Raw genomic sequence first — 27,295 nt, 5'->3', positions numbered from 1 at the left:
ACACTAATTAAAACATACTCATGAATATTATATTCAGTTTCTACCAAGTCTGTTCTGCTACATGCCACTAAATTCTACACACTGGTCCTTTAAAGGAGCTACATTACTTGTATGTAACCTGGTTAAAAATATGCATACATAAATAGTTGTCTGTGATAAATAAATAACTAGGGTTTGTTAAAAGTTCATGGTTAAAAATGCATATATGTATTTTAGTTGATTTCTTTTGATAAAAACGTTGCTAATGTGATAGAGTGGTGTCTTTCTATAGAAGTATATCTGGTCAAATAGGTTTTTGTGTGTTAATTGGCTGACGTGAGTGTGCAGTAAGAGAGGAAGAGGAGAGGGGGACTGGAAGGGCAGAGAAGAGAACAACAAAGGGTTAACGAGCCAATGTGGCAGTTTTTTTTTTCTGTGTGGACGCCCGAAGTTGTGCAGAAAAACGTTTAAACTTAATGATTGTCAGCTCGATGATCTGCAAGAAGACGTGTTCTGAGAGTAACAGATAACTTCTAAAGGAAGTTTGCTGCGCTGTAGTCAACTTGAACGGACTGTAGGCTGCTGCTAACTAACCCAGCTCGACACAGTAGCTTTGTCTGGATTTTTTTTCCGAACTGGAAACAAGAGACAACAACCAGATAGAACTCAGAGTTCCTCCGGCAGCGCTGCCATCCTGCTCCTGGACAGAGGCCTGCGGACTGTTAGTTTTCTCTGGAGGACCACACAACTCTAAGAAAGGCTCTGTTTTATTTGTTTAATGCTCTGATTTGAGTGAAGTAACCGTTAAGTTTTTGGTCCCTACGATCACAAGCACCGAATCAGGCCTGTAACGATTTTTTTTATGTGTTTATATCATTCTGCCGGTTTGGTAGCCTATAGAGTGATGTGTTTGGTCACTAAGACAATTCAGTGGAAAGTCACAAGCAAATCATTTATTTTATTTAAAGTTGAAAAGGTAAAAAGGGAAATCTACTGTGTGGTTTGTGAAAGAAAAGTAATGAACACTTACTTTTAATTTTAAACGGTTTCTGAGTGTGTTTATTATTTCAGAGGTTAAATGTATACCCACAAGGGCTGTGAAATATGATCACAGGTGTATATCCTGTGATGAGAGAAAAATGTCTGTGGTTTCATATTAAGCTCAATTGTTTATTTCGTTGTCAGGCAAATCACAATCTTTATGGCAATATTCTTTGTCATTTGGAGTCTGTCCGTCTTTTTGCAGATTACATTAATAAGTTACTCTTGGCTTTTTACTCGCAAAGCTTTTGATTGTACTTACAGTAACATAACGGGTTAAGTTGCTGTCTGTCTCTCCTCTGCTGCGGAGAAAGAGCAGAGAAACAGCAGAGACCATAAATGACAGCAAAACGCAGTAGAGACTGTCTTTATTTATGCTATTTACCAAATGTATGTGCACTCCTTTAATTTCAGCTCAGTGTGAGAGTCTCTGCTGCTGTTTGCTGTAATTTACTTACTCTGCTCTCTATGGTTCACCTCAAATTGACGATAACTACACCTGTTACGTTACTGTAAGTGCAATAAAAGCTTCAGGAGTTTTTTAAAAAGCTAAGAAGAGTAATTTAATTTAATCCATGCAAAGGATGGACAGACAGCAAAACAACTATTTATTCATTGAATTAAAATCTGGTATATGTGGAATGTGGAGATTTTGGTCATATTGCCCAGCCCTAAAACCTATATATATTAGACTGTGGTGCTGTTTTACTGTGTTAAAGGGTTAGTACACTCAATTATTTGTTACATGGTGGTCTCATAAAAAATTATATCCAGGAGATATAAGATTTCCAGAGTGACCCAAGTTAAAAACATTAAGTTAAACAGATATATAACAAAGGTAATTAGAAAAAAAGAACTCAGGGCCCCATCTACATATGTAGAGGGTAGACAGGCTACATGTATAACAGAAAACATACTTTAGAAAACATACCTTAAATAATAAAAAAAAAAATTCCCAGACTTCTTACCGCTCACCGTACTTGCAATACACTGGCGGAAACCTTGTGGTCTTTCCCATAATGTTGCCAGACACAATCTGAACCTGTCTGGACCAACTTCAAAATCAAAACTTTTTGTCCCCATTAGTCACTTAGACACAAAACGATGGGAAAATAAGGTCCAGACTGAACAATCCCAAAGGTTAGTTAATTAAGTTAATTAAAGTTAATTGAATATTTTAACATCGTTTTAATATAGAATCAGCTAAAATGTAGTTGTAGATTGCCTCTTAGATGACAGTTGAATCAAATAATGGCTGAAAATCTGACGTTTATTCAACATCAATAATAATGAGCTCTTTCAATTTGGTTTCAGTGTCGGGCGTCAATGTAGATTCAATACTTCTGCCTGATGACATTTAAATGTTTCAGTCTGATTTTGTTATCAAATCTGTTGTAAAACTACAGTCAGGTTCCCATATGAACAGCTTTGCTTGCTGTAATCGTTCCCCCATTTCATACTGGCCATTAAACTTGTTCATATGAGCACCTGGCTATTGTTTTAAGATAACGAGGAACTTGAAGGCATATTATGTTAATACTGGTCATTTTTCTAACAACACACATTGTCTGTAAAAACGGCTTTTTCTAGTGAAAACTAGCTTGTATGTCTGATTGGTTTTGAAAGTTCAGTGAATTCTGTGGCCCCTCCCTAATTTACATGTTAATAATGATGGAATTAAGGTGTTTATTAGTGGGTTTCTAAGGGGATAATTAATGGGTTGAAATAAATTAAGGTATTTTTAATGGATTATTTGCACAGTTTAGGGGGGTTTTAATGGGCAGAGGAATCTTTTTGCTTTTCCTCAGGGTTTCCTCCTTGTAATACAGTGAAGAAGCGTCTGTGCCAAACACCTTTTCTTTTGCATGTGGCACACCCTGCAGAGCTTGCCTAACCTGTCTGGAATGCGGTACTAGGTAGAATGGGTGGGAACATTATAAACACAAAGAACAGGCTCATTTCAGACTTTGTTCCACCGTATAATCGAAGCAGGAACCTCCAGGTAAGAGCTACCTTAAAACATGGTCATGTATGATTTAGCTTTTCTGCATCATTTCAAACCAGACCAATCACATCTCTTAGCCTAATGAACCTATGAGCCAGCTCTTTTAGATGGTTCAGTGTGTTGTATGTGTCATGAATAATTAATGACAGAGCCTGACGAAGATCTCTGTTAGACTGAAACATTCCTCTGTTAAATTACATCAGCAGATCTATCTGCTGATGTAATTAGGTTGGTTATTTGGTCAGCAGATGGATCAGCAGATCTATCGTCTGACTTTGGTTTTCAGTTTGTTTTTCTGAATCTGTGCTCCTACATTCTATTATCTATTGTGTGCCTTGCTTTCAGTGCTGTTCTTTCTTACATTTATTTAACCCCACCATCAGTTTATTGGAAAACACTAGTTAATTGACCTCTCATTCAAAAAATATTGGGGTTTTTTGTGTTTTCTTTTATAAATGTACAGCAAAATAATACAAACAGCAGAGAAGAAGAGATGCTGCTTTGTGAGTAGATAGAAGGACAGTAACAGTGGTTAATGACAGTGACAGTTATCCAGATGTTTGATAAAGCTCTGTACACAATGCTCAGACGTTCATTTGGCTGTTTCTTATGAAACATTTACATTTGTTCTAGTCTCAGCTTCAAATCCGCCTCCGAACAGGAGTTGAATCAACCAATCAACTGACGCACAGGGCTGTTCAACATATAGTTGAGATTATGGAGGTGTACATGTCAGCTCAGTTGACTTTAAATGGAATTTGATGACTATATATTTTCAACATATAACCGGTTCTACAGGATCTCTTCAACAGAACTTTGTGCTTAAAAAGTGAAATCCATTACAGTGTTATATGTGGGTTAAGTAATTAAAAATGGCGACTTGTCTACTTCCAGCTGCAACCCATAAAGTATCAGCCCATGATTATTTTTCCTCTTGGCACGCATGTTTTTGAAAAGTCTATGTATGCAGTATATTACAGCTGAATGTTGTTCTTAACTTAACCGGTGTCTTCCTGGTGTCACAGATGGGACAGAGAAAAGCTGCCGGCGCCTCCAGAGCTGCCAGGCGAAGACGCTGGTGGCATCTGAGACAGCGATGGAGGATGCTCGGGGTGTTTGAGATCAACTCAGAGCACGAGTTCTACCATCTGACGACTATGATAAAAGAAGGCATGCATGCTTCCATTCAGACCAGTATGGACACACAAGGCCAGGTGAAGAGTTACAGGCAACTGGTTGGGTTATACACATTACACATTTTAGACATAAATTCACTCATCAACACTTAACCTTCTGCACAGGATACACTCACAGCTGAGCAGTTCAAGGCAGAAGAAACTCAAACCCATGAGGCAAGTGTTTATTTCCACCTGAAATCTTACAGTTTTTAAAGCTCCATCTAGTTTTCAGACCTGGATAATGTCAATTATGATCATGTATTCTCCATTAACACTTTTATATTGTTATTGTCTCGAGTTCCTGTCTGGCAAGTTAAACATAGTAGTTAAACACTGTGACATTTTCAAGCCTTCTATATAATCTTTGTCTTCCAGGGGTTTGAGATGCAGACGTTCGCAGCACCGGTGTTTGCTAAACTGAGGCGTTCACTGGACATCACAGAGGAGGAATATATGAACTCCCTCTGCTCAGGCGGCTGCTACCTCCAGTTTGTCAGCAACTCCAAGAGCAAAGCAGATTTCTTTGTCACGTGAGCAGAATGTTCTGTTACATACAAAGACTCTCTATTGACCAACCCTTTACCATAATCTAATCTGAACTCTAATTTCCAACCTAGAGGTCAAAAACTGAAACTGGTTCGTAAGCACTAGAACGCACACACATAAACATACATGTTTCAATTGTAGCTCCGTATGCTTAGGGATTACAGCTGCATAAGATGATTCTATACCTCACGATTCACATTCAGCGCTAACAGTCATTTTTAAGTAGTGTGAAGTAGTGTTCCTTTATGTAGTGAGATGGTGAAAGAGCAGAGGTTGTGTTGTGGTGGATGGGTGTGTACAGTGTGTGATGTAACACCTGATAAACCATGTGTGGTCAGCCACTGATTAACATCACACAGTTATTCATCCTACATGCAGCAAAAAATAAGAAATGTTATTGAAAGCATTTTACAACAAGTTTTAAAAAATGGGAGGATATTTTTAAATCTCCTATCCAGCGTCTGTAGAGGAGACAGTGTAGGAGACAAGAGTTTGCTCTCATTAGAGACAGTATTTAACATTAACCATGACCCCTCTTGTACCTTAAGCATACTTTAGTTGCCATGCGCAAGTAGTGTAGAAAGTGTTAATTTTAATGTTGACATTGAACATATTCTGTGGCTTTGCTTTGATCTAGTATTGGTGTTCCTGTGTGGTAATAGGATTGTTTAATTCTGTGTTCTCGGTTGTAGGAATGACAAGAGGTTCTTCCTGAAGACCCAGAACAAACGAGAGGTCAGGTTTCTCCTGTCCAATCTGCAGGCATACATGGAGCACATGGAGAAGTACCCTCATTCACTGCTGGTGAGGTTTCTAGGTAAGCTTGTTTAACTTTTCAGCCCAACAGAGAAGAGCCATCATCTCCTCTGCTGACACTGTAAGTTCCACCCTGTTCCAGTGTGATAAATTTATCAGTGTTGAGCACCAGAGGTTTTCATTATTCCAAAAACATAATGCTTGACCAATCAAAAGGCACTGTTGTGTCACTCTAACTTAGTGCTTCCCAAACTTTGCCTGTCAAATCCCCATTTTTCATATGAAAATGTTTTTAAGCAGCCTCAACCTTTTGATTACAGCTTTGAACTGTAGCTATTGAAGCTACAAGCTAATCCCCCTTGAAAGTAGTAAAGCAACACTCCACTTTTGTTGTGTTTAGTAGAAAGTTGAAATCATTTCACATCAAGGCTCATCTACTGTTTAAGGAAAACTCAAGTATTTTTAAATCTGGTTCATTTTATTGTGTCCATTCTGACTATGAGTCATTCTAACTATGTGCACACACCACTTTAATTGTGCTTATTCAGGAAATGTGGGCTCCTGCAAAACAGTCCAAATGAAAGTAAACACAGATGTTAGAAGCCTCCTGGATTTTCTATTGTTGTTAACTGCATAGAGATCTACCTCTGGCTTCAAATTAGTATTTTGTTGTGTTGATTGGCGGAATAAAAAATGTGCCATGTGTGGCTCTCTTTTCGGCTCCATGGGAACTGAAACCTGAACTGGATTTTAGACTCGTCTGGTCCTTTATCGTCAACTTTCACCTCTGACATCCCTTGTCTATTGATCAATATTTATTGTGACCTTGAAAGAAACCTAGTAAGAGACAAAGAAATATCACACATGATTTAATAATATGTCTCCTTCTTTTCACTTTCCAGGTGTACACAGGATTGTTATTCTGAATCAAATAAAGGTATTTTATACATAATTTATACAACTGTTTATAACTGTAGATATACTGTAATGACCCTAATAGCCAGTAGATCATTGCTGTATATCCACTACATCTGCACAGCATCAGCACTAACAATGCTAACACTAACAAGTGTTGTCTGTCTGCTCCCCAGAAGTACTTCATTGTGATGCAGAGTGTGTTTTACCCCGATGAGAGGATCAATATTAGGTACAGTATCTATATTTTTCCCTGGTGTGTTTGGGTTTCTGATATGTTTTATGTGTGTATGACAGCTGTGACCTTTTTGTTGTACAGATTCGACATTAAAGGCTGTGAAGTGGGTAGATGGACGAACCCTGACACAGGGGGGAAACAAATAATTAAAGTACTGAAGGACAATAACTTTGAAGGCCAGAGCATTGCATTAGGTAAGTGTCCTCTCACTTACTTTGCTTATTACTGTAGTCATATGAATGATGCTATTGAGCTAAGTAAGATAAATGCTGCAGAACATACTTGAGTCAAGTTTATTCAGCAAGTGTAATGGAAATGCTTGTATGTTTGTTGTAGGTCAAGAGAAATGCTGGTTTGCCGATCAAATGAAAGTGGACGCTGCCTTCCTTCAAGAGCTTAATGTGCTGGACTACAGTCTTCTGCTGGCGCATCAACCTCTGCACCAAGATGAGCTCGATGGGAAACACTCTTTGGCAGACCTTGTTATTCGTGCTACAAAGTAGGTTTTATATCTTTTGAACAAGTGCAAAACCAGTTTCTGTGCAGTACAGTGTCTTATATTTCATCTCTGTACTGGTCCAATGTGCTGTTAAAGGAAATACCCTGATTCGCTTTCTTGCTGAGTTAGATTAGAAGATTGACAACACTTTCATCTCTGTCTGCTTATTGTGGAGCTCGAGCTAGGAAGCAATTAGCCAAGTTTAGAATAAAGACTGGAAGCAGGAGGAAAGCCTGGCTGCCTCCCGAAACCTCTGATCATTTATTTAGCCCTGCCCCCCTTATGCCACGTTCCGACTATGCCATATCTTTGTCTGATCAGATGTCACTGTGTTAAGTTAGGCGATTATAGACTCATAAATTCTTGCCGTGACTTGGCCGAGAGACACGACAGACGGCATTTTGGTACCTGACCAATCACAGCTTGCTGTCTTTCATGGCCTGTGTGATGTCATCAGAAGGAGGTGCCAGGGACCGACTTCAAGGAACAAGAATGTAATCTAACAGTGCCATCCGAAGTGGTGTGTATGGTATGTTACTGGCTGTCTGGTTGCCATAGCGCCACAAACCTTTCCCGTTTCACAATTTACACCTCACAGCGTAAGCAGCACCTACAACATCATTCCTCTTTCGCTTTAGCATGTTTACAATTCTGTACAGAAGAGCTCTCTGTGCACCTATTGGTCAACGTCATAGAAGTTGTCATACGAATTTGTGGAGATGTTGTGAGGTGTCCCAGATCCGGTATCACTGAGATTAAGAATCTCTTTTACAAATGCGTCCTGGCATCATAGGGGTTCAGAAATGTCTGCGACGTCCCTTCTACGTGTAGTTTGTTCAGCAACAGGCCTACACCTGTCTGAGAAATGCTACTGCACTCAAGTGTTTCTGATGAGAAATGCGGTCTGCTGCAGACTTCTCAGTCACCGTCAAATGATTTCTGATGAGGAATTTGATGATTTGCTATCTTCAACTCCTCCAAAGTCAAGGCACAAACAGCAGTAGCAAAGGATTGAAACTATATTTAAACAGTATTTCCACCATATTGAATCTGTTATATCTTCTGTACAAACCAACTAATACAATCCAACTATTAGAGAAGTTTAGTTTTGGGGGCTGGAGTCCAATATCTGAATGTGTTCTGTGGATTCTTTGTTTGTCTTTCCTGTAGGTCTGTGGACTTGCAAGACAGTCCCACGGGGTCAGACCCCCCCAGTATACCATTACTGCAGGAGACCGCAGATCAGGTGGTACTAGATACTACAGACTGTGGGTCAGACCAGCCACAGGGAGCAGCAGAGGCCACTGGTGAAGAGATCCCCCTCCAGGAGATAAAATGCCTTCCAAAAGAAACTAAAACTGAGTCAGAACTGCAGGAATTCCACGAGCATCATCGCAGGCTACTGCCTAACTGCAAAAATGGCATTCATGTGATAGACGGGCCAGACCATCGCTACTTTGTGGGCATTATCGACATTTTTACAGTTTACGGTTGGAAGAAAAGACTGGAGAACCTGTGGAAAAACATCAGATACCCAGGCAGAGATTTTTCCACAGTCAGTCCGCCCAAATACTCACGCAGGTTCTGCCAGTGGATACAGGAGCGCACTCGCTAACTAAATGCAGAAAACAGTCATTGTTGATACGCATAGCACTTGCCTAACTCCAAATGTATACTGGATAGAAGTGAATAGGCATAGTTCACAAAATGTCAAACTATTCCTTTATCTCCCAGAAAAGGCTTTCTTATGAATCTTACTTTCTTGTGTCCCGGCATCGTATGATTTTGGAGACAAGTATATTCCACTCTGTCTTACTTTGTTGCCTCAAATTATTGATTGAGGAATCTTTTTTGGCATTATCAACCCAACAATAAGTTTTCTTTTCTCTCTGTGTATGTGTATTTGACTGCTGCAAAAAAGTTTTAGCTGTGCAGTGGAAACACCCAAATTCTCGTGACTGTAGCTACAGTACTGTGTATTTTTTTCTTGACATGCTTTGTATCGATATATCAATCAAAATGCATTGGACTAAGCAATCTTTTTAATTTCCTCTATAAACCTAGTGGGTAGTTTTCATTTTATTTTGACAAAACATTCCCAAATGCAAAATGTATTGCAGAGTTGTTGCATTGGATTGCAATCTGAAGTTTTGATACATCTAAGAATTATAAAAACAGTATTCAGTATTATCTGTATTATTGCTTTATATACAGGGTATATATAGGTTGCCAGTTCAGGTGTTGTTCCTCATTGTGACCATCAAAAGACAAGAAGCACTTCAAACACACTTAACTATTGCAGCCTCATGTAAAAACATTAAAAATTAAACTTTTAAAGTGGTCAGAAGCAGAAGCGTCTTCATTTACTCTAAATGATATAGGGCAGAGGATATACTAATTGCTGTAAACAGGGGGCGCTAATGCAATAAATTAGACATCAAGTGCCTGAATGCAGAGGAAGCTCTTTCAAAATTAAGTCTGGAAAGTTGCCCTGCAGGCATGTGCTACTCAGGATACCGCACACTGTATTAGACCACAGCAGCACTTTCTGACCCAAAGAGCTGATTTGCAGAGTAATACAGTGCGCTCATGTGTAGGAATACAGAAGTTCCATGTTTGAGAAAATGTAGTAAGGAAAGGCCTGATGGCAAGGTAAAGCGATGAAGATTTTCTAAATATAGTGTACACCTCAACTGATATTGATTTTTTTTTGGTGGTTAATTTATGTTTTGCTGCTGTCCCTGTCCACAGCAGTACATTGCTCAGCCTCCGTGCTGGTTCTCCAAACTGGGAGTGTGCCAACCTCCATCTACTATAGGTAATACACTGACTATGGATAAGTACCTCATACAACCCCACTTCAAAAAATCTGAACTACCCCTTCAAAACTACAATTAATTGACATACAAGTACCGTTAAATAAAGCATAGGTTAAAACTATCATAAAAGGTTAAATGCGCAAAACCTGGCAGGAATACTGAGACTTAACTGATACAGGAAGACATCTTTACAATATTCAAAAACGTAGGCGTTGGTGGAATACAGGGAGCCAAAGAGAAGAGATGGTCATTACCCATCTGAGAATATGACATGCAGGTTTAAATCAAACACTCTATGGAACAGGCAACACCTTTCTGGACTATGTACAGACTGTAATAAACCAGAAACTGTCAAACATGTTCTGATAGATTGTATGATGAAGAAAGAAGGGAATTAATATCAGTACTAAATGATGGAAAACACAATATTACATCTGCTAGGAAAGACATCATGAAAGTACACAATCTTCTAATTAATTACTCAAGAGTAACAGGAATAATAGAGTAAATGTAGTTTTTTTCTGCTAATCTGCTGTTCCACACTTTATTCCAGCAGGTGGCGGTAATGCGCATATAAACTGGTTTACCAACCGCCATTAAAACTCAAAGAAAAGAAGAAGAAGAAGAAGAAGAAGAAGAAGAAGAAAGCGGAAGTCAGTTAGTTTTGGCTTTGTTGTACTTTGTTGTGCTTCGGTGTGTGAACCGTCGACATGGATGTGAACAAGACGTCTTATTGCATTGTGCTGGATAAAAAGAGCAGATCTAAATTCATCTGCTACACACGCAGAAAAAACGGCGCATTCAACATTTGGTGAGAAAGAAAGAACGCACATTAAAGACCCACTGAGCGCTAAACCAGCCTCCATTTAAAACACGACAGTTTATTGTTCCGGTTTCTTATCGAGAAACTTGCTTTTGTCTTGTATGTTCTGCGCTTTAGAACATAAAACCAGATGCACACTACAGATAATCCACCAAGCAGCGTTAATAATCCCACAAAACGCAGAAATTTCGGGTCGGACTTCGCGCTCATGAAAGCACCATGACTTTCACTGACAGTATGAATATAGAAGCTGATATTTGACCTAAAATAAGTTGCTTAGTGTTTAAACTTTATGCCGAATTGAAGAGCAACTCCAAAAGTAAATAATGCGCTCATCAGTTGTATTTTTACAGAAATGTACATTTCCCTGTAAGCTGGGAAAGTTAATATTTCCTATTATTTAAATGGAGTCTGGGCTACAATTCACTCATTTAGAGAGGATGCAGTAGGGCAGTGGTTCTCAAATTGGGGTCCGGGGACCCCCAGGGGACCTTGAGGGGGTTCCTGGGAGCCCCAGCAAAAAGGGGAATAATTTATTTTTATTATAAATCCTTCCATAAGTAACACAATGACAGCATGTATGAATGTTTTGGTCTGTAATAAAACATCTAAAAGCAAAATCTAAAAGCTTTTCCTAACGTTTGCTTTTAGACCGTATTACACTTGTAGTTATTTTGGAGTTGTATTTGAATACATCGCACATGTTTAAACGTGTTCAGCCGTTGGACACATACTGACAGGACAGATGATGAAGTGTGATTTCATGTACGTTGAACTGTTTTAATCATCACGTCTTTGTTCATCTGCTGTAGTTTGACAGATGCTGCCGACGTCTGGAGCGCAGAGTACACCGAGGACACTCTGAAACAGTTTGTAAGTTTCACCTGCAGTCCTCCGTGATTTTCACTCATCAGTGAAGGTTCTCCGGCTTTGGTTGTAACTTTGCATGTTTGTTTAGAAACAGAAGTTTGCCTTGAAATCTACAGAGGATTACACCCTAAAACTCAGGTTAGATTATAATCTGTCCTCCTCTAAAACCACTCTGTGTAACATGTTTTTTCTTTTTTAAAATTCAGTGGTGTGATTGAAGCTGCACAGTCAGCAGAAGCTCCCACGTGTGTGTGTGTGTGTGTGTGTGTGTGTGTGTGTGTGTGTGTGTGTGTGTGTGCGCATGACCATCCTCTGGTAATTGAGGTTAAATATCCTTCTGTGTCTCCGGCAGGTCGGCGTGTGGTAGCGGGGATGTGTCTGTCGTGGTGCATGACAGCAGTGCAGAGCTCCGAGTGGGCTCCAGTCCCGCTGACCTGAGTGTGACCCTGTCCAAGCTGGACGGTCCGCAGGCGACAGAGGAGCTCAAGGAGCTGCTGTTCAGGATGGCTGACAGCCTCGCTCAGCCTGACGGTAAATGTACTTTGTTCCTGTGACTCGTTGCATTTTCACACTGAATACAGGATGTGAATTTATAGGAGCTTATGCAGGCTTAAATCTCACTGCCACTGTTTTGTCATTCCCTGCAGGTGGATCCCCGTCTGTCAGTCCGGTGAAAGATCACCAAAGGCGGCCGGCAGGTAGAGTACAAGGCTCAGTCACACTACTTCCAGGAGAGAGTCAGAGAGAACGAACAGATCATAACAGTTAAAATCAGTACATGGGTTTGTGTAATCATTAGGATTACTGTGGAGTCTGATGCTGACAGCAGCTTCATTTCCAGAACTTGCATATTGTAGCTTTAAGTAGTGTCACTGCATTAATAATATAGCAGGTTAAACAGTCTTTCCAGCCCCTTTTGTTAGATGCATGATAACCATGATGAGTCATAATGTGATATTTTCTAGATTGACATAAATGTTTATAAATGCAGCAGTATGCATGTAAGCGTGATGTAAATATGGGAGCAGAAGTTGGAGGTTTCAATACAAAAATATTGTTATAAAATCAATTCAAAGAAAGACAGAGTGATATTTTATTACCTGCAGAAGTATGGAATAACAGAAGTGAAGTGTTGACGGGCTTGTCGGCGGTTCGGTTCACCGGCTTACAGAGATGACTTTTTTTTTTTTCCCCCAGAGTTTGAGCCCCGACAGCAGCAGAACTACGCTCCATCAGTGATGGTAAAGAAACGACTTCCAGGAGCTTCACTCATCAACCCAGGAATGAAAAAGTACAATAAAGTCTCTGATAAACCTCTTTCAGTACTCACATCATTCTGAGCTCTGAATGAAAACCAACAGATGTTCTTTTTTTTTTTTTGCAGAAAGCGTGAAGCGACCGGCGTGGCCTTCGATGACGCAGATGATGACTGATCCTTCTTCACACGACACAGACACGATCTCACACTGCTGCTGCTCAACCAGCAATGATGCTCTGTTAATCCTCTGACACACAGTTACAGTATGAAGGTGAAGCGAAGCTTTTTAAAATTGATAATAATAATAGTTTTTATGGCGTGAGATATAAATCACAGTGAAAACTTCAACAATGATTTTAAATTATTTTAAATATGTCAGAGCGATGCATGTGCCCTTCCCCCCCAGTGATGTTTACATTTTATAATAAGCTGAATTTAATCTCATCTGGAAATGAAATAAAGAATAAGCTGCAACAAATGAGCTCTGAATGTGTATAAAATAAATAGTATATTTGGAACAAATTGTTTGATCTTGATCTGGATGGTTTCACGCTCGACGGTGGTATTATTGGAATAGAGACAAACTTTTCAATGGTGGAAACTGGCTGAATGGTACAAAAAGTAGCCTGAATGATCATAACCTGCTAAAAACACATTTACTCGCACAATTAAATAAAAAGTAGCCCAACTGTACATAAACCCAAACAATCTGGCAACACTGAGTGTGATCCAAAGCCAGCCTGTGGTCTTGTTTACCATTTTACCAAAGTAAAGACTTGTATGAAATGTACTGAGAGAAATTGTTTTAAAAGTAGTACGTATATTCTATATTAATTTGTAAGGTGTACTATAGTTTTCTGCCTTTGAAATACATGTTATTGATCGGTGCCACACGGGAAACATGCCTGCCTGCAACCTCAACATGCTGAAGCTCCCCACCACTATGCAGGACTGGCAGAGAGCGCAGGATAATCAGAGCACTGACCAGTATGGTGGGCTGGTCCTCTCTGGTGACTGCATGTAGTAACTTTGGGCTGATCATTAAATGACATGTTCATCCATCATATATGGGTGGAATATTTGGGTGTATCCATACTATGGATGTGCACAGGGCCCAGTATTTATATTTGTATCTGTATTTGTTGAGGCAGCAAAATATTTGTATTCATATAGTCCTAAAAGTAGAAAGAAGCTTAAAAATCCAGTTTTTGTTTTTATTACACTTTTAATTTTAGAAAATTAAAGTGTTACAATAAGTGTTCATGAAGTGTTCCCTTGGGAGCACTTTGTGTGTGTCAGTAGTTCAGCTTTATCTCTGGGGAACACCCTCAACTCCAGGACTGATGTCCAAATTAGGAAATGTGCGTCATGTAGCAGGTGGATGTGACTCCCCTCACTGAGACCTGCTGATAGACGTCACAGCGGAGCAGAGGAGAGACACTGAGATAATGATGTAACCGACCTGCACGCTGGTATCTGACATGGTTTATTTTTCTTCCCGGAAACAAATAATTTTTAAAATATTTGTATGAAACAAATGTTCGTAAAAAAAACCCCACTATTTGTGCTTTGCCGAATAAGTTATTTGTATGCACCCCTACTACATACTTTTGACCACGTACAGTATGTAACATACAGAGTGCAGATGTGATTACACCACGTTCAGCTGGTCTGATCCAACAGTACCAGTCAAACATTTGGACACCCCTGCTCATTCAAGGATTTTTCTTTATTTTTAATATTTTCTACATTGTAGAACAACACTGAAGACATCAAAACTATAAAATGAAACATATGGAATCATGTAGTAATCAAGTGTTAAACAAACCAAAATATCTTTCATATTTTAGATTCCTTAAAGAAGACACCTTTTGCTTTAATTGACAGCTTTGCGCACTCTTTCATTCTCTCATCCAGCTTCATGATGCTTTTCAACAGTCTTGAAGGAGTTTCCACATACACTGAACACTTGTTGGCTGCTTTTCCTTCACTCACTGCGGTCCAGCTCTTCCCAAACCATCTCAGTTGGGTTTAGGTTGGGTGATTGTGGAGGCAAGCTCATCTGATGCAACACTCATCACTCTGCTTCTTGGTCAGACATGGATGTGAACCAGCCTTACAGAGCCTGGAGGTGTTTTTGGGTCGTTGTCCTGGTGAAAAACAAACGATGGTCCCAATAAGCACAAACCAGATGGGATGGTGTGTCACTGCAGGATGTTGTGGTAGGCATGCTGGTTAAGTGTGCCATGAATTCTGCATAAGTCTCCAACAATCTCCACACCATCACACCCCCTCCTCCATGCTTCACACATGCAGATACCATCTGGTCACCTCCTCCGCATCTCACAAAGGCACAGTGGCTGGAACCAAACATCTCACTTCTGGACTCATCAGACCAAAGTACAGATTTCCACTGGTCTGATGTCCATTGCTTGTGTTTCTTGGTCCAAGCAGTTCTCTTCTTCTTATTGGTCTCCCTCAGTCGTGGTTTCTATGAAGGCCTGATTCAGGCAGTCTCCTCTGAACAGCTGATGTTGAGATGTGTCTGCTACTTGAGCTCTGGGAGGCATTGATGTGGGCTCTAATCTGAGGTGCTGTTAATTGGTGATTTCTAAGGCTGGTAACTCTAATGAACTGACTCGGTAGTTCTGAGGTGCACAGACAGTGTGGGGGTCTCTCCGCAGAGCTGCTGTTTTGGTTCATGTCTGTGGAGCAGCACAAAGTGCAAAAGGGTTTGATGAAGGTAAATATAGATCAGCTGAGCCAATCACAGTTAAGTGTAATGACGACAGCTCAACAAACAAATGTCTAGACCAGGGGTCAGCAACCTCCAGCGTACAAAGAGCCATTTGAGCCAATTTCCCACCAAATAAAACCCACCTGGAGCCGCAAAATCTGTTTGATCCCTAAAATGATGAGTACACCACTTATAGTTACATTACACTTATGAGTGAATATCTAATTAGGGGGACATATTTCACATAAACAAAAAGGTACAAATGTATTGTGGTTTCTCAATAAAACAATCAGTGGTTTAAGTTAAAATATTCATTCATTTAACATTAACAACTTTTTTGATATTTTAAGGGAAAACATATTTTTGCTAGTTAGTTTGCCAGCTATGCTATGGACAACCTGTACGCCATTACAGACTGACTAAATGCTTTACTTTAGGTAACACACATTTTTAGGAGTTCTTGTGTCTATTCTGCCATATGTACAATGATTTTTTTTAAGTTTTTTTTTGAAGAATTTAATATTTTGTGGATATTATAGTGATATGCTCAGCACTGTCATTAAGGTCAGGAGTATTTTTAATTTATAAATCTGCCTTACAGGTCATTAAGATAGTTTTAAGATATGTTATGCAAAACTCCAACCTGTGTGGATGAACAATATACCTCAAAGGAGATCAGAAGCAGCTCCTGAGCTGCCACAAAACAAGCCGAAGTGCATGAATTTGTAGACTTCATCCACCTCTTCAAAGTGTTTTTGCTCTGGTCAGTTTTCCCCAGCAGTTGTGAAACTGCTCAAATCTACAGCCAAAGACAGATGGAGTAGTTTATTTAATTAGTTAGTTACTATGACCACAATAGAAAAAAAAAATCATTTGGTGAAACTGTTTATATGATCGCACTGGAAAGACAATTCTACTGTATCTCAGCTTGTAAACAGTCACATAGGCCTAGTTTAGTAATTAAAGTAACACAACAGTCTGTGTTCAGTGCAAAATCTAGAACCAAAATACAACAACTGGCTTTACACTGCTTCATTAGAATGAACCTCCCGCCTGTGCTCCGTGCGCTCTCCGCTGGGCACCAAAATACCACAAAGCGAGTTTCAAGGTCAGGAAAACACCAACACACTTTGCATTTACATATCAATCTGTAAAATGCCAATCAATGCGCATTTATTAAAGTAACATTGATTAATTACTTTTGTGTGATTTTTTAATTCATGCTTTTAACTTACACAATTTATTTTGCTGTTAATATTCTTTTTATCTTCACACCTTGTAAAGTCGTTTTAGATATGAGCTACAAACTAATCATTGATTTTATTTCTGAGGTATCACTGCTGATGATGGTTTACTGTCCATGTGATGAATTATTGATATGGACGGTTAAAACAGCAGCACAGCTGTGTGTAATAACAGCTGTTCTGCTGTTGGAGAATGTTGCTGTTGCAACACAAAATATGAAACTGCATTTCTCCTTCTTTCCTGTTTGTTTCATTGACAACTGTACAGACTGGTGCAGCTGGCAGTGAATTTATATGAAAACAGCTGGTTCACGGCGTCTAACTGTGGGAAATGAGCCCAGTTACTCAATGACCTAGATGTATAAAACAGAACCATGTGCAGCACAGCCTTATAATGCGTCTGCATATTTCTGTATTTAGTCATGAGTCAACACAGAGTTTTATACGTCTGACCCCGATGAAGCTCGTTCAGATATTACCAACAGTGTGCGAAGCTGCCATCAAGGCAAACAATGGCTACTATGAGGAATCTAAAACATGGGAGATATTTTGGTTTGTTTAACACGTTTTTGTTTACTACTTAATTCAATGTATGTTATTTCATAATTGTGATGTATAGTTCTGTATCTACTGTCTCTTAGTTATCTGTAACCTCAGTGTGAACACATTCTGTTGAGAGGTGAAGGTAAGCACACGTTCAGTTTGTGTAACAGAACACAGAACACTAAAAGTACAGTCATGGGTTTTATTTTTGGTACCAAAAAATATTCAAAATATATACAAATGACTTATTTACTATATAAACACAATGACAATTTAAGTTAAGAAAACAGAAACAGAAGATCACTTATTGTAGTGACATGAGTGATATAACTTTATAAATAAAAAAATACTACATTTAAATTAGATTTAGTTATGAAATTTCATAAATATAGTAAAAATGAAATATAAAAAGTATAAAATAAGTATAAAAGTACTGCAGCAGCTCTACATGGTGGATGTTGTGTGGTGACTCGTTGAACTCTGTGTATTAGTTTGACTGGTAGTCGTCGTCATGCTCACAGCTTTATTCTTCTTTTGCCTGAATATACAAATGACATTGAACTATTAGTATAAAGCAACAGAGATCAGAAACATTCACAGCAGTATTTCATCTTGAAGACTCTGAGCATGAACACTGTTCTGTTGTCCTAAGTTAGTGAAGTCAAGCTGATCTTACTTGCTCATGTTTTTCAGAATGATTTTTCCCAGTGGTGACGCTGGATTCACACACTTCTTCTGATCTGCTATTGTGACACTGCGAGAGAAGAAAGAGGCGCGTTAGAGAGAAGCTGAGTAATGCAGAAGAATGACATGTCCATAAATGTGGTTTAATTCAGCTCATGAACTTACATAATTTCTGTCTTTAGACAGAAGACACTTGATTGGTGTATGACTGGCATTCCCTTGATGAGCTTTGTGTTGACCCGGCCGACATAACCGTTTAAACACTTGCATGAATTAGCGGTTTCTGATTGTCCTGCAGGAAGAAAAGACACAACCTTATTAGCTGCTGATCATCTTTTAATTCATTTAACAGACTTCAGATTCACTTTTTATGCTACTTTATATTTCTACTTCAGTATATTTCGGAGGTAAACATTGTACTTTTCACTCTACTACATTTATCTGACAACTTTACACATTTAGATTATTGCTACAAAATATAATCAACTATTAAACTTTATTTTTATGGATTAAATTGGGGGATATAGTTAAAATTAGTCTCTTTGAGTCCACATGGAGGCAATGGAACAACCTGTAAACACAACATGTAACATATCATCACATAACATTCACTCTCCTTTATAAATGCTGCACTATGTTGACCAGCTACTTTCTGATGTTTGGTGCTGCATGTAGAGTAAAACTGAGTCCAGTTCATCACTACCAGCGACCCCTTTACAATAACACATAGTCACTTGATCCATATGGGAAATAACATTATTGATTACTGCAGCTTTGAAGTTCTATTCCGTAGTATTTCTAAAACACAAGCTCCATCACAAAGGACGAGACGATCACGGAGCACTAACCTTGTACATAGAGGACAAGCAGGCAGGTGAGAAAGGCAATGACAGCTGACTTCATAGTTGTGTCTGTAGACAGGTGCTGGCTCACACTCCACTGTCTTCCTTCAGTCTGGACTCTGATGGTTCAACTCAAAGGATTTCTGTCCTTTATATACTAAGTAACACCAACACAGTGATGCAATGCAGCATGACCCAATGGTTTCACTTCACAGTTTGACTTTCAGTTTTTCTACTCCCTCCTTTTTCCTTCGAGGAGCCTGTTTCTCAGAATTACTCACACTTCTTGTCAAGAGGCTTTGGCTCAGAGAATCACTCTACAGAGTGGCTCCTTAGTAATATTGCATCCATGAAGAAGGGAGGTCTTTGAGGGAATTAATTCAGTTGATTATATTGTTTTATATTTGGTTTCTTTATACTGTTTTTTAATATATATATATATATATATATATATATATATATATATATATATATATATATATATATATATATATATATATATATGTATTCTTAGTCTCGAAAAAGTGCCAAGTGAGCCAATATTTTCAGTTTCATTTGTCTGGCTGTTTCCTCTTTCCTGTGAGAGTTAAGGGAAATTCCCCAAATCACAGTGGCATTGATCAACAGGATGTAGGGCTGCTGTGTTCCTCTGTGACTCCTGTGGGATTAACTGGTGTCTATCTATCTAATATCTCTTGAATCCTTTATTTGTCTTTGGTTTACTTATACAAACAGAGTCAAACAGAGGTTTCACCAACTTTATCGTGTATCTGGGCCAGAAATCCAGCTCTGGACATTTTGTTAGACTTGGATCATCCAGGCCTTTGGCCTTGTAGGCCTTATTCTGGGTTTAGTGGTTCACTGGACCTGTTGTTAATATTGCCATTCCACCTAAAGGAAGTTCCAGCAACGATCCAGAGGAGACTATCTCCACGGCTCAGGTGTGTGAATTACTTGAGCAGCAAAAGGACCTCTATAAAACTTGTCAAGAACAACAGGAGAAAAACTTCAAATCCTGTGTTGAAATTTTGTTGACTGCTCAAACAACAGAGTTGGGGAGCTGCTGAGAGAAGTGACCTCAGGGTCAGTCTGGAGTTCACTCAAAAGGAATCTCATGACTTTAAAAACCACTGCAAGACGTGGAGTGATATCTACAAAGATACTAAGCATGATGTGGAAACAGTCTGCAAAAGTCTCACTCAATGATAAAACTAATTATATAGAAGGTCAGCCTAGACGACACAATATTATCATTAATGGCATTAATGAATCAGTCAATGAAAAATGATCTCATTCTGAGGACAAAGTGAAGAAGCTGCTGTCGGAGAAGCTACAGATAGACACAAAATTGAGTTGGTATGGGCCCACAGGACTGGGAAGCTTTTTCCATCCTCCGCCAGGCCCATCGTTGTCAAGTTTCTGCCTTATAAGGACAAACTGGAAGTCCTCAGCAAAGCCCTGAAAAACACAGACTTTCCTGAAGGTGTTTTACAGAAGTGAAAAGAACTTCTTCCAGCCATGAGGGCTGCCAGGGAGAAGGGGGAGATTGCCTACCTGTGGTAAGAGATACTCATTGTTAACCCACCATCCCAGAAACCTGCTCTGAGGCCTAGACAGAACAATACTACACCTCTGACTTCTGAACGATAGACACAATACACACACACATGCTCACATACACACATACACACATACAGTATCATACCTAGTAATTCTAACGTGTATCTCAGTATGCTGGTCTACTCATGAGCACTTCCATGCCCATGATAGACTACGACTGTCTTTGTTATCACTGTCACAACATCCTCTCAAATCCAACTGTTTATTGCACTTTAAAAAGTGTTTCCACTGGAGATGCAAACCTATCAGTGAATATGAAATGAATGAATGCAGCTCTTGGTTTGGTTGTTGATAATAACTGTGATTACAGGATGACAACTGCTTCAAATGATATGTTTTCAATCCTTTTGATTGAATCCTGCATAGTGACACTAAATTTATGGAGCATTTTGATCCTGAAACATTGTCTGTAGTTAATACAGAACAGCAACTTCTTTTAAAAAAACTTAATGAGGAACAAGTCACTTTTAGAGACCAGTTTGCATCTTCTGTGCAAACTAGTTCCTGTTTAACTGATTAACAAGAAGATATATAGACAGACAAACGCATCTCTACATCGGCTGACTGACTTCTAATCAAAATGGACTCCTGTGTTAGCCGAGAGCCAAAAATATAGCTGTAGCCAATCAGCCTAGTTTAAGTAAACAATCAGTGGTTTAAGTTAAAAATATTCATTCATTTAACATTAACAACTTTTTTGATATTTTAAGGAGAAACATATTTTTGCTAGTTAGTTTGCCAGCTATGTTATGGACAACCTGTACGCCATTACAGACTGACTAAATGCTTTACTTTAGGTAACACACATTTTTAGGAGTTCTTGTGTCTATTCTGCCATATGTACAATGATTTTTTTAAAGTTTTTTTTTGAAGAATTTAATATTTTGCGGATATTATAGTGATATGCTCAGCACTGTCATAAAGGTCAGGAGTATTTTTAAATTGTAAATCTGCCTTACAGGTCATTAAGATAGTTTTAAGATATGTTATGCAAAACTCCAACCTGTGTGGATGAACAATATACCTCAAAGGAGATCAGAAGCAGCTCCTGAGCTGCCACAAAACAAGCCGAAGTGCATGAATTTGTAGACTTCATCCACCTCTTCAAAGTGTTTTTGCTCTGGTCAGTTTTACCCAGCAGTTCTGAAACTGCTCAAATCTACATCCAAAGACAGATGGAGTAGTTTATTTAATTAGTTAGTTACTATGACCACAATAGAAAAAAAAATCATTTGGTGAAACTGTTTATATGATCGCACTGGACAGACAATTCTACTGTATCTCAGCTTGTAAACAGTCACATAGGCCTAGTTTAGTAATTAAAGTAACACAACAGCGTTTGCACTATAATGTGTTTCAAAAATAAAACATGAGATGCTACTTTTACTAAAAAGAAAGTTATAAAAGAGGCTGCTGAGCTGCTAACTGGACGTCTGCTTCATAAAAAAGAAGAATATGGAGCTATAACCAACCAGCCTGGTGAAGGTAAACAGTGAACGGCTGTGTAACGGCGCTGCGCTCTGGTTCGTTACTTCTCAGAGGCTGCAGATTTATCAACGTATCAGTCCTGCTGCCTTCAGATGCTGCAGAGGTTTAATGAGCTGAAGAAGCTTCTCATACAGACAGCAGATACTGTAAGAATCACACATTCACTCACAGATCAACACAGACTGATTCACTGACTTTCCTGCTTTAACTACATTGAACTTTACTGTCTGTGCTGTAACTTATTTGTATTTCAAGCATGAATCTGTTATTTCAGCAAATATTTAGTTTGATCCTGTTGATAAAATCACCAAAGCAGCAGCAGATTGACATTGCGTCAGAAACAGACGAGGTTCTGAGACGTCTGTGTTCAGTGCAAAATCTAGAACCAAAATACAACAACTGGCTTTACACTGCTTCATTAGAATGAACCTCCCGCCTGTGCTCCGTGCGCTCTCCGCTGGGCACCAAAATACCACAAAGCGAGTTTCAAGGTCAGGAAAACACCAACACACTTTGCATTTACATATCAATCTGTAAAATGCCAATCAATGCGCATTTATTAAAGTAACATTGATTAATTACTTTTGTGTGATTTTTTAATTCATGCTTTTAACTTACACAATTTATTTTGCTGTTAATATTCTTTTTATCTTCACACCTTGTAAAGTCGTTTTAGATATGAGCTACAAACTAATCATTGATTTTATTTCTGAGGTATCACTGCTGATGATGGTTTACCGTCCATGTGATGAATTATTGATATGGACGGTTAAAACAGCAGCACAGCTGTGTGTAATAACAGCTGTTCTGCTGTTGGAGAATGTTGCTGTTGCAACACAAAATATGAAACTGCATTTCTCCTTCTTTCCTGTTTGTTTCATTGACAACTGTACAGACTGGTGCAGCAGGCAGTGAATTTATATGAAAACAGCTGGTTTTCAATGACCTAGATGTATAAAACAGAATGCATATTTCTGTATTTAGTCATGAGTCAACACAGAGTTTTATACGTCTGACCGCTGATGAAGCTCGTTCAGATATTACCAACAGTGTGCGAAGCTGCCATCAAGGCAAACAATGGCTACTATGAGGAATCTAAAACATTGGAGATATTTTGGTTTGTTTAACACATTTTTGTTTACTACTTAATTCAATGTATGTTATTTCATAATTGTGATGTATAGTTCTGTATCTACTGTCTCTTAGTTATCTGTAACCTCAGTGTGAACACATTCTGTTGAGAGGTGAAGGTAAGCACACGTTCAGTTTGTGTAACAGAACACAGAACACTAAAAGTACAGTCATGGGTTTTATTTTTGGTACCAAAAAATATTCAAAATATATACAAATGACTTATTTACTATATAAACACAATGACAATTTAAGTTAAGAAAACAGAAACAGAAGATCACTTATTGTAGTGACATGAGTGATATAACTGTATAAATAAAAAATTACTACATTTAAATTAGATTTAGTTACGAAATTTCATAAATATAGTAAAAATGAAATATAAAAAGTATAAAATAAGTATAAAAGTACTGCAGCAGCTCTACATGGTGGATGTTGTGTGGTGACTCGTTGAACTCTGTGTATTAGTTTGACTGGTAGTCGTCGTCATGCTCACAGCTTCATTCTTCTTTTGCCTGAATCAACAAATGACATTGAACTATTAGTATAAAGCAACAGAGATCAGAAACATTCACAGCAGTATTTCATCTTGAAGACTCTGAGCATGAACACTGTTCTGTTGTCCTAAGTTAGTTAAGTCAAGCTGATCTTACTTGCTCATGTTTTTCAGAATGATTTTTCCCAGTGGTGACGCTGGATTCACACACTTCTTCTTATCTGCTATTTTGATACTGCGAGAGAAGAAAGAGGCGCGTTAGAGAGAAGCTGAGTAATGCAGAAGAATGACATGTCCATAAATGTGGTTTAATTCAGCTCATGAACTTACATAATTTCTGTCTTTAGACAGAAGACACTTGGGTGGTGTATGACTGGCATTCCCTTGATGACCTTTGTGTTGACCCGGCCGACATAACTGTTTGAACACCTGCATGAATTAGCGGTTTCTGATTGTCCTGCAGGAAGAAAAGACACAACCTTATTAGCTGCTGATCATCTTTTAATTCATTTAACAGACTTCAGATTCACTTTTTATGCTACTTTATATTTCTACTTCAGTATATTTCAGAGGTAAACATTGTACTTTTCACTCTACTACATTTATCTGACAACTTTACACATTTAGATTATTACTACAAAATATAATCAACTATTAAACTCTGATGTATTTTTATGGATTAAACTACAGGATATAGTTAAAATTAGTCTCTTTGAGTCCACATGGAGGCAATGGAACAACCTGTAAACACAACATGTAACATATCATCACATAACATTCACTCTCCTTTATAAATGCTGCACTATGTTCACCAGCTAGTTTCTGCTGTTTGGTGCTGCATGTAGAGTAAAACTGAGTCCAGTTCATCACTACCAGCGACCCCTTTACCATAACACATAATCACTTGATCCATATGGAAATTACATTATTGATTACTGCAGCTTTGAAGTTCTATTCCATAGCATTTCTAAAACACAAGCTCCATCACAAAGGACGAGACGATCACGGAGCACTAACCTTGTACATAGAGGACAAACAGGCAGGTGAGAAAGGCAATGACAGCTGACTTCATAGTTGTGTCTGTAGACAGGTGCTGGCTCACACTCCACTGTCTTCCTTCAGTCTGGACTCTGATGGTTCAACTCAAGGGATTTCTGTCCTTTATATACTAAGTAACACCAACACAGTGACGCAATGCAGCATCATCCGATGGTTTCACTTCACAGTTTGACTTTGAGTTTTTCCACTTCTTCCTTTTTCCTACAAGGAGCCTGTTTCTCAGAATTACTCACACTTCTTGTCCAGAGGCTTTGGCTCAGAGAATCACTCTACAGAGTGGCTCCTTAGTAATATTGCATCCATGAAGAAGGGAGGTCTTTGAGGGAATTCATTCAATTGATTATATTGTTTTATATTTGTTTGTTTTTTTTATACTGTTTTTTTAATATATATATATTTGTATTCTTAGTCTCGAAAAAGTGCCAAGTGAGCCAATATTGTCAGTTTCATTTGTCTGGCTGTTTCCTCTTTCCTGTGAGAGTTAAGGGAAATTCCCCAAATATGGCATTGACAGTGGCATTGATCAACAGGATGTCGGGCTGCTGTGTTCCTCTGTGACTCCTGTGGGATTAACTGGACTCTATCTATCTAATATCTCTTGAATCCTTAATTTGTCTTTGGTTTACTTATACAAACAGAGTCAAACAGAGGTTTCACCAACTTTATCGTGTATCTGGGCCAGAAATCCAGCTCTGGACATGTAATTTTGTTAGACTTGGATCATCCAGGCCTTTGGCCTTGTAGGCCTTATTCTGGGTTTAGTGGTTCACTGGACCTGATGTTAATATTGCCATTCCACCTAAAGGAAGTTCCAGCAACGATCCAGAGGAGACTATCTCCACGGCTCAGGTGTGTGAATTACTTGAGCAGCAAAAGGACTTCTATAAAACTTGTCAAGAACAACAGGAGAAAAACTTCAAATCCTGTGTTGAAATTTTGTTGACTGCTCAAACAACAGAGTTGGGGAGCTGCTGAGAGAAGTGACCTCAGGGTCAGTCTGGAGTTCACTCAAAAGGAATCTCATGACTTTAAAAACCACTGCAAGACGTGGAGTGATATCTACAAAGATACTAAGCATGATGTGGAAACAGTCTGCAAAAGTCTCATCTCACTCAATGATAAAACTGATTATATAGAGGGTCAGCCTAGACGACACAATATTACCATTGATGGCATTAATGAATCAGTCAGTGAAAAATGATCTCATTCTGAGGACAAAGTGAAGAAGCTGCTGTCGGAGAAGCTACAGATAGACACAAAATTGAGTTGGTATGGGCCCACAGGACTGGGAAGCTTTTTCCATCCTCCGCCAGGCCCATCGTTGTCAAGTTTCTGCCTTATAAGGACAAACTGGAAGTCCTCAGCAAAGCCCTGAAAAACACAGACTTTCCTGAAGGTGTTTTACAGAAGTGAAAAGAACTTCTTCCAGCCATGAGGGCTGCCAGGGAGAAGGGGGAGATTGCCTACCTGTGGTAAGAGATACTCATTGTTAACCCACCATCCCAGAAACCTGCTCTGAGGCCTAGACAGAACAATACTACACCTCTGACTTCTGAACAATAGACACAATACACACACACACGCTCACATACACACATACAGTATCATACCTAGTAATTCTAACGTGTATCTCAGTATGCTGGTCTACTCATGAGCACTTCCATGCCCATGATAGACTACGGCTGTCTTTGTTATCACTGTCACAACATCCTCTCAAATCCAACTGTTTATTGCACTTTAAAAAGTGTTTCCACTGGAGATGCAAACCTATCAGTGAATATGAAATGAATGAATGCAGCTCTTGGTTTGGTTGTTGATAATAACTGTGATTACAGGATGACAACTGCTTCAAATGATATGTTTTCAATCCTTTTGATTGAATCCTGCATAGTGACACTAAATTTATGGAGCATTTTGATCCTGAAACATTGTCTGTAGTTAATACAGAACAGCAACTTCTTTTAAAAAAAACTAAATGAGGAACAAGTCACTTTTAGACACCAGTTTGCATCTTGCATCAATTTAATATTTTGCGGATATTATAGTGATATGCTCAACACTGTCATAAAGGTCAGGAGTATTTTTAAATTGTAAATCTGCCTTACAGGTCATTAAGATAGTTTTAAGATATGTTATGCAAAACTCCAACCTGTGTGGATGAACAATATACCTCAAAGGAGATCAGAAGCAGCTCCTGAGCTGCCACAAAACAAGCCGAAGTGCATGAATTTGTAGACTTCATCCACTTCTTCAAAGTGTTTTTGCTCTGGTCAGTTTTCCCCAGTAGTTCTGAAACTGCTCAAATCTACAGCCAAAGACAGATGGAGTAGTTTATTTGATAAGTTAGTTACTATGACCACAAGAGAAAAAAAAATCATTTGGTGAAACTGTTTATATGATCGCACTGGACAGACAATTCTACTGTATCTCAGCTTGTAAACAGTCACATAGGCCTAGTTTAGTAATTAAAGTAACACAACAGCGTTTGCACTATAATGTGTTTCAAAAATAAAACATGAAATGC

At 38.7% G+C, this 27,295-nt stretch overlaps 3 protein-coding genes and 1 long non-coding RNA gene across 5 annotated transcripts; 2 read left to right on the top strand and 2 right to left on the bottom strand.

The window, feature by feature from the left end:
- The first annotated feature begins 374 nt into the window (after positions 1–374).
- Positions 375–9,497, top strand: LOC137170504 (phosphatidylinositol 4-phosphate 5-kinase-like protein 1). Of its 2 annotated transcripts, none has more exons than XM_067573936.1 (10): positions 375–3,022; positions 4,051–4,239; positions 4,327–4,377; positions 4,579–4,733; positions 5,442–5,566; positions 6,408–6,442; positions 6,597–6,652; positions 6,740–6,852; positions 6,995–7,157; positions 8,328–9,497. In XM_067573936.1, the coding sequence occupies exons 1-10, from the start codon at positions 2,942–2,944 to the stop codon at positions 8,770–8,772; spliced, it is 1,413 nt and encodes a 470-aa protein (XP_067430037.1). In that variant the 5' UTR covers positions 375–2,941; the 3' UTR covers positions 8,773–9,497. The 2 variants fall into 2 exon arrangements, with proteins under 2 accessions (XP_067430037.1, XP_067430047.1); XM_067573946.1 differs by having other exon boundaries at positions 376–826.
- Positions 9,498–10,603: 1,106 nt separating this feature from the next.
- paxx (PAXX non-homologous end joining factor) lies at positions 10,604–13,418 on the top strand. Its single transcript, XM_067573957.1, has 7 exons — positions 10,604–10,787; positions 11,612–11,672; positions 11,758–11,807; positions 12,022–12,200; positions 12,317–12,367; positions 12,867–12,960; positions 13,054–13,418. Exons 1-7 carry the CDS (start codon positions 10,687–10,689, stop codon positions 13,100–13,102), a joined length of 585 nt encoding a protein of 194 aa, XP_067430058.1. The 5' UTR covers positions 10,604–10,686; the 3' UTR covers positions 13,103–13,418.
- A 4,234-nt stretch (positions 13,419–17,652) lies between these two features.
- Positions 17,653–19,181, bottom strand: LOC137170489 (C-X-C motif chemokine 10-like). The gene is made up of 4 exons (XM_067573917.1): positions 18,984–19,181; positions 18,301–18,427; positions 18,128–18,205; positions 17,653–17,989 (listed from the first exon to the last, which is right to left on the bottom strand). Exons 1-4 carry the CDS (start codon positions 19,036–19,038, stop codon positions 17,896–17,898), a joined length of 354 nt encoding a protein of 117 aa, XP_067430018.1. The 5' UTR covers positions 19,039–19,181; the 3' UTR covers positions 17,653–17,895.
- Positions 19,182–23,394: 4,213 nt separating this feature from the next.
- LOC137170498 (uncharacterized) lies at positions 23,395–24,886 on the bottom strand. Its single transcript, XR_010924617.1, has 4 exons — positions 24,730–24,886; positions 24,043–24,169; positions 23,870–23,947; positions 23,395–23,731 (listed from the first exon to the last, which is right to left on the bottom strand). It is a non-coding gene; the product is annotated as an uncharacterized lncRNA (long non-coding RNA).
- Between the last annotated feature and the right edge of the window lie 2,409 nt (positions 24,887–27,295).

The sequence above is a fragment of the Thunnus thynnus genome, chromosome 2, assembly GCF_963924715.1.
Source record: "Thunnus thynnus chromosome 2, fThuThy2.1, whole genome shotgun sequence".
Classification (NCBI taxonomy): domain Eukaryota; kingdom Metazoa; phylum Chordata; class Actinopteri; order Scombriformes; family Scombridae; genus Thunnus; species Thunnus thynnus.
This window is presented reverse-complemented; position numbering and strand designations above follow the sequence as displayed.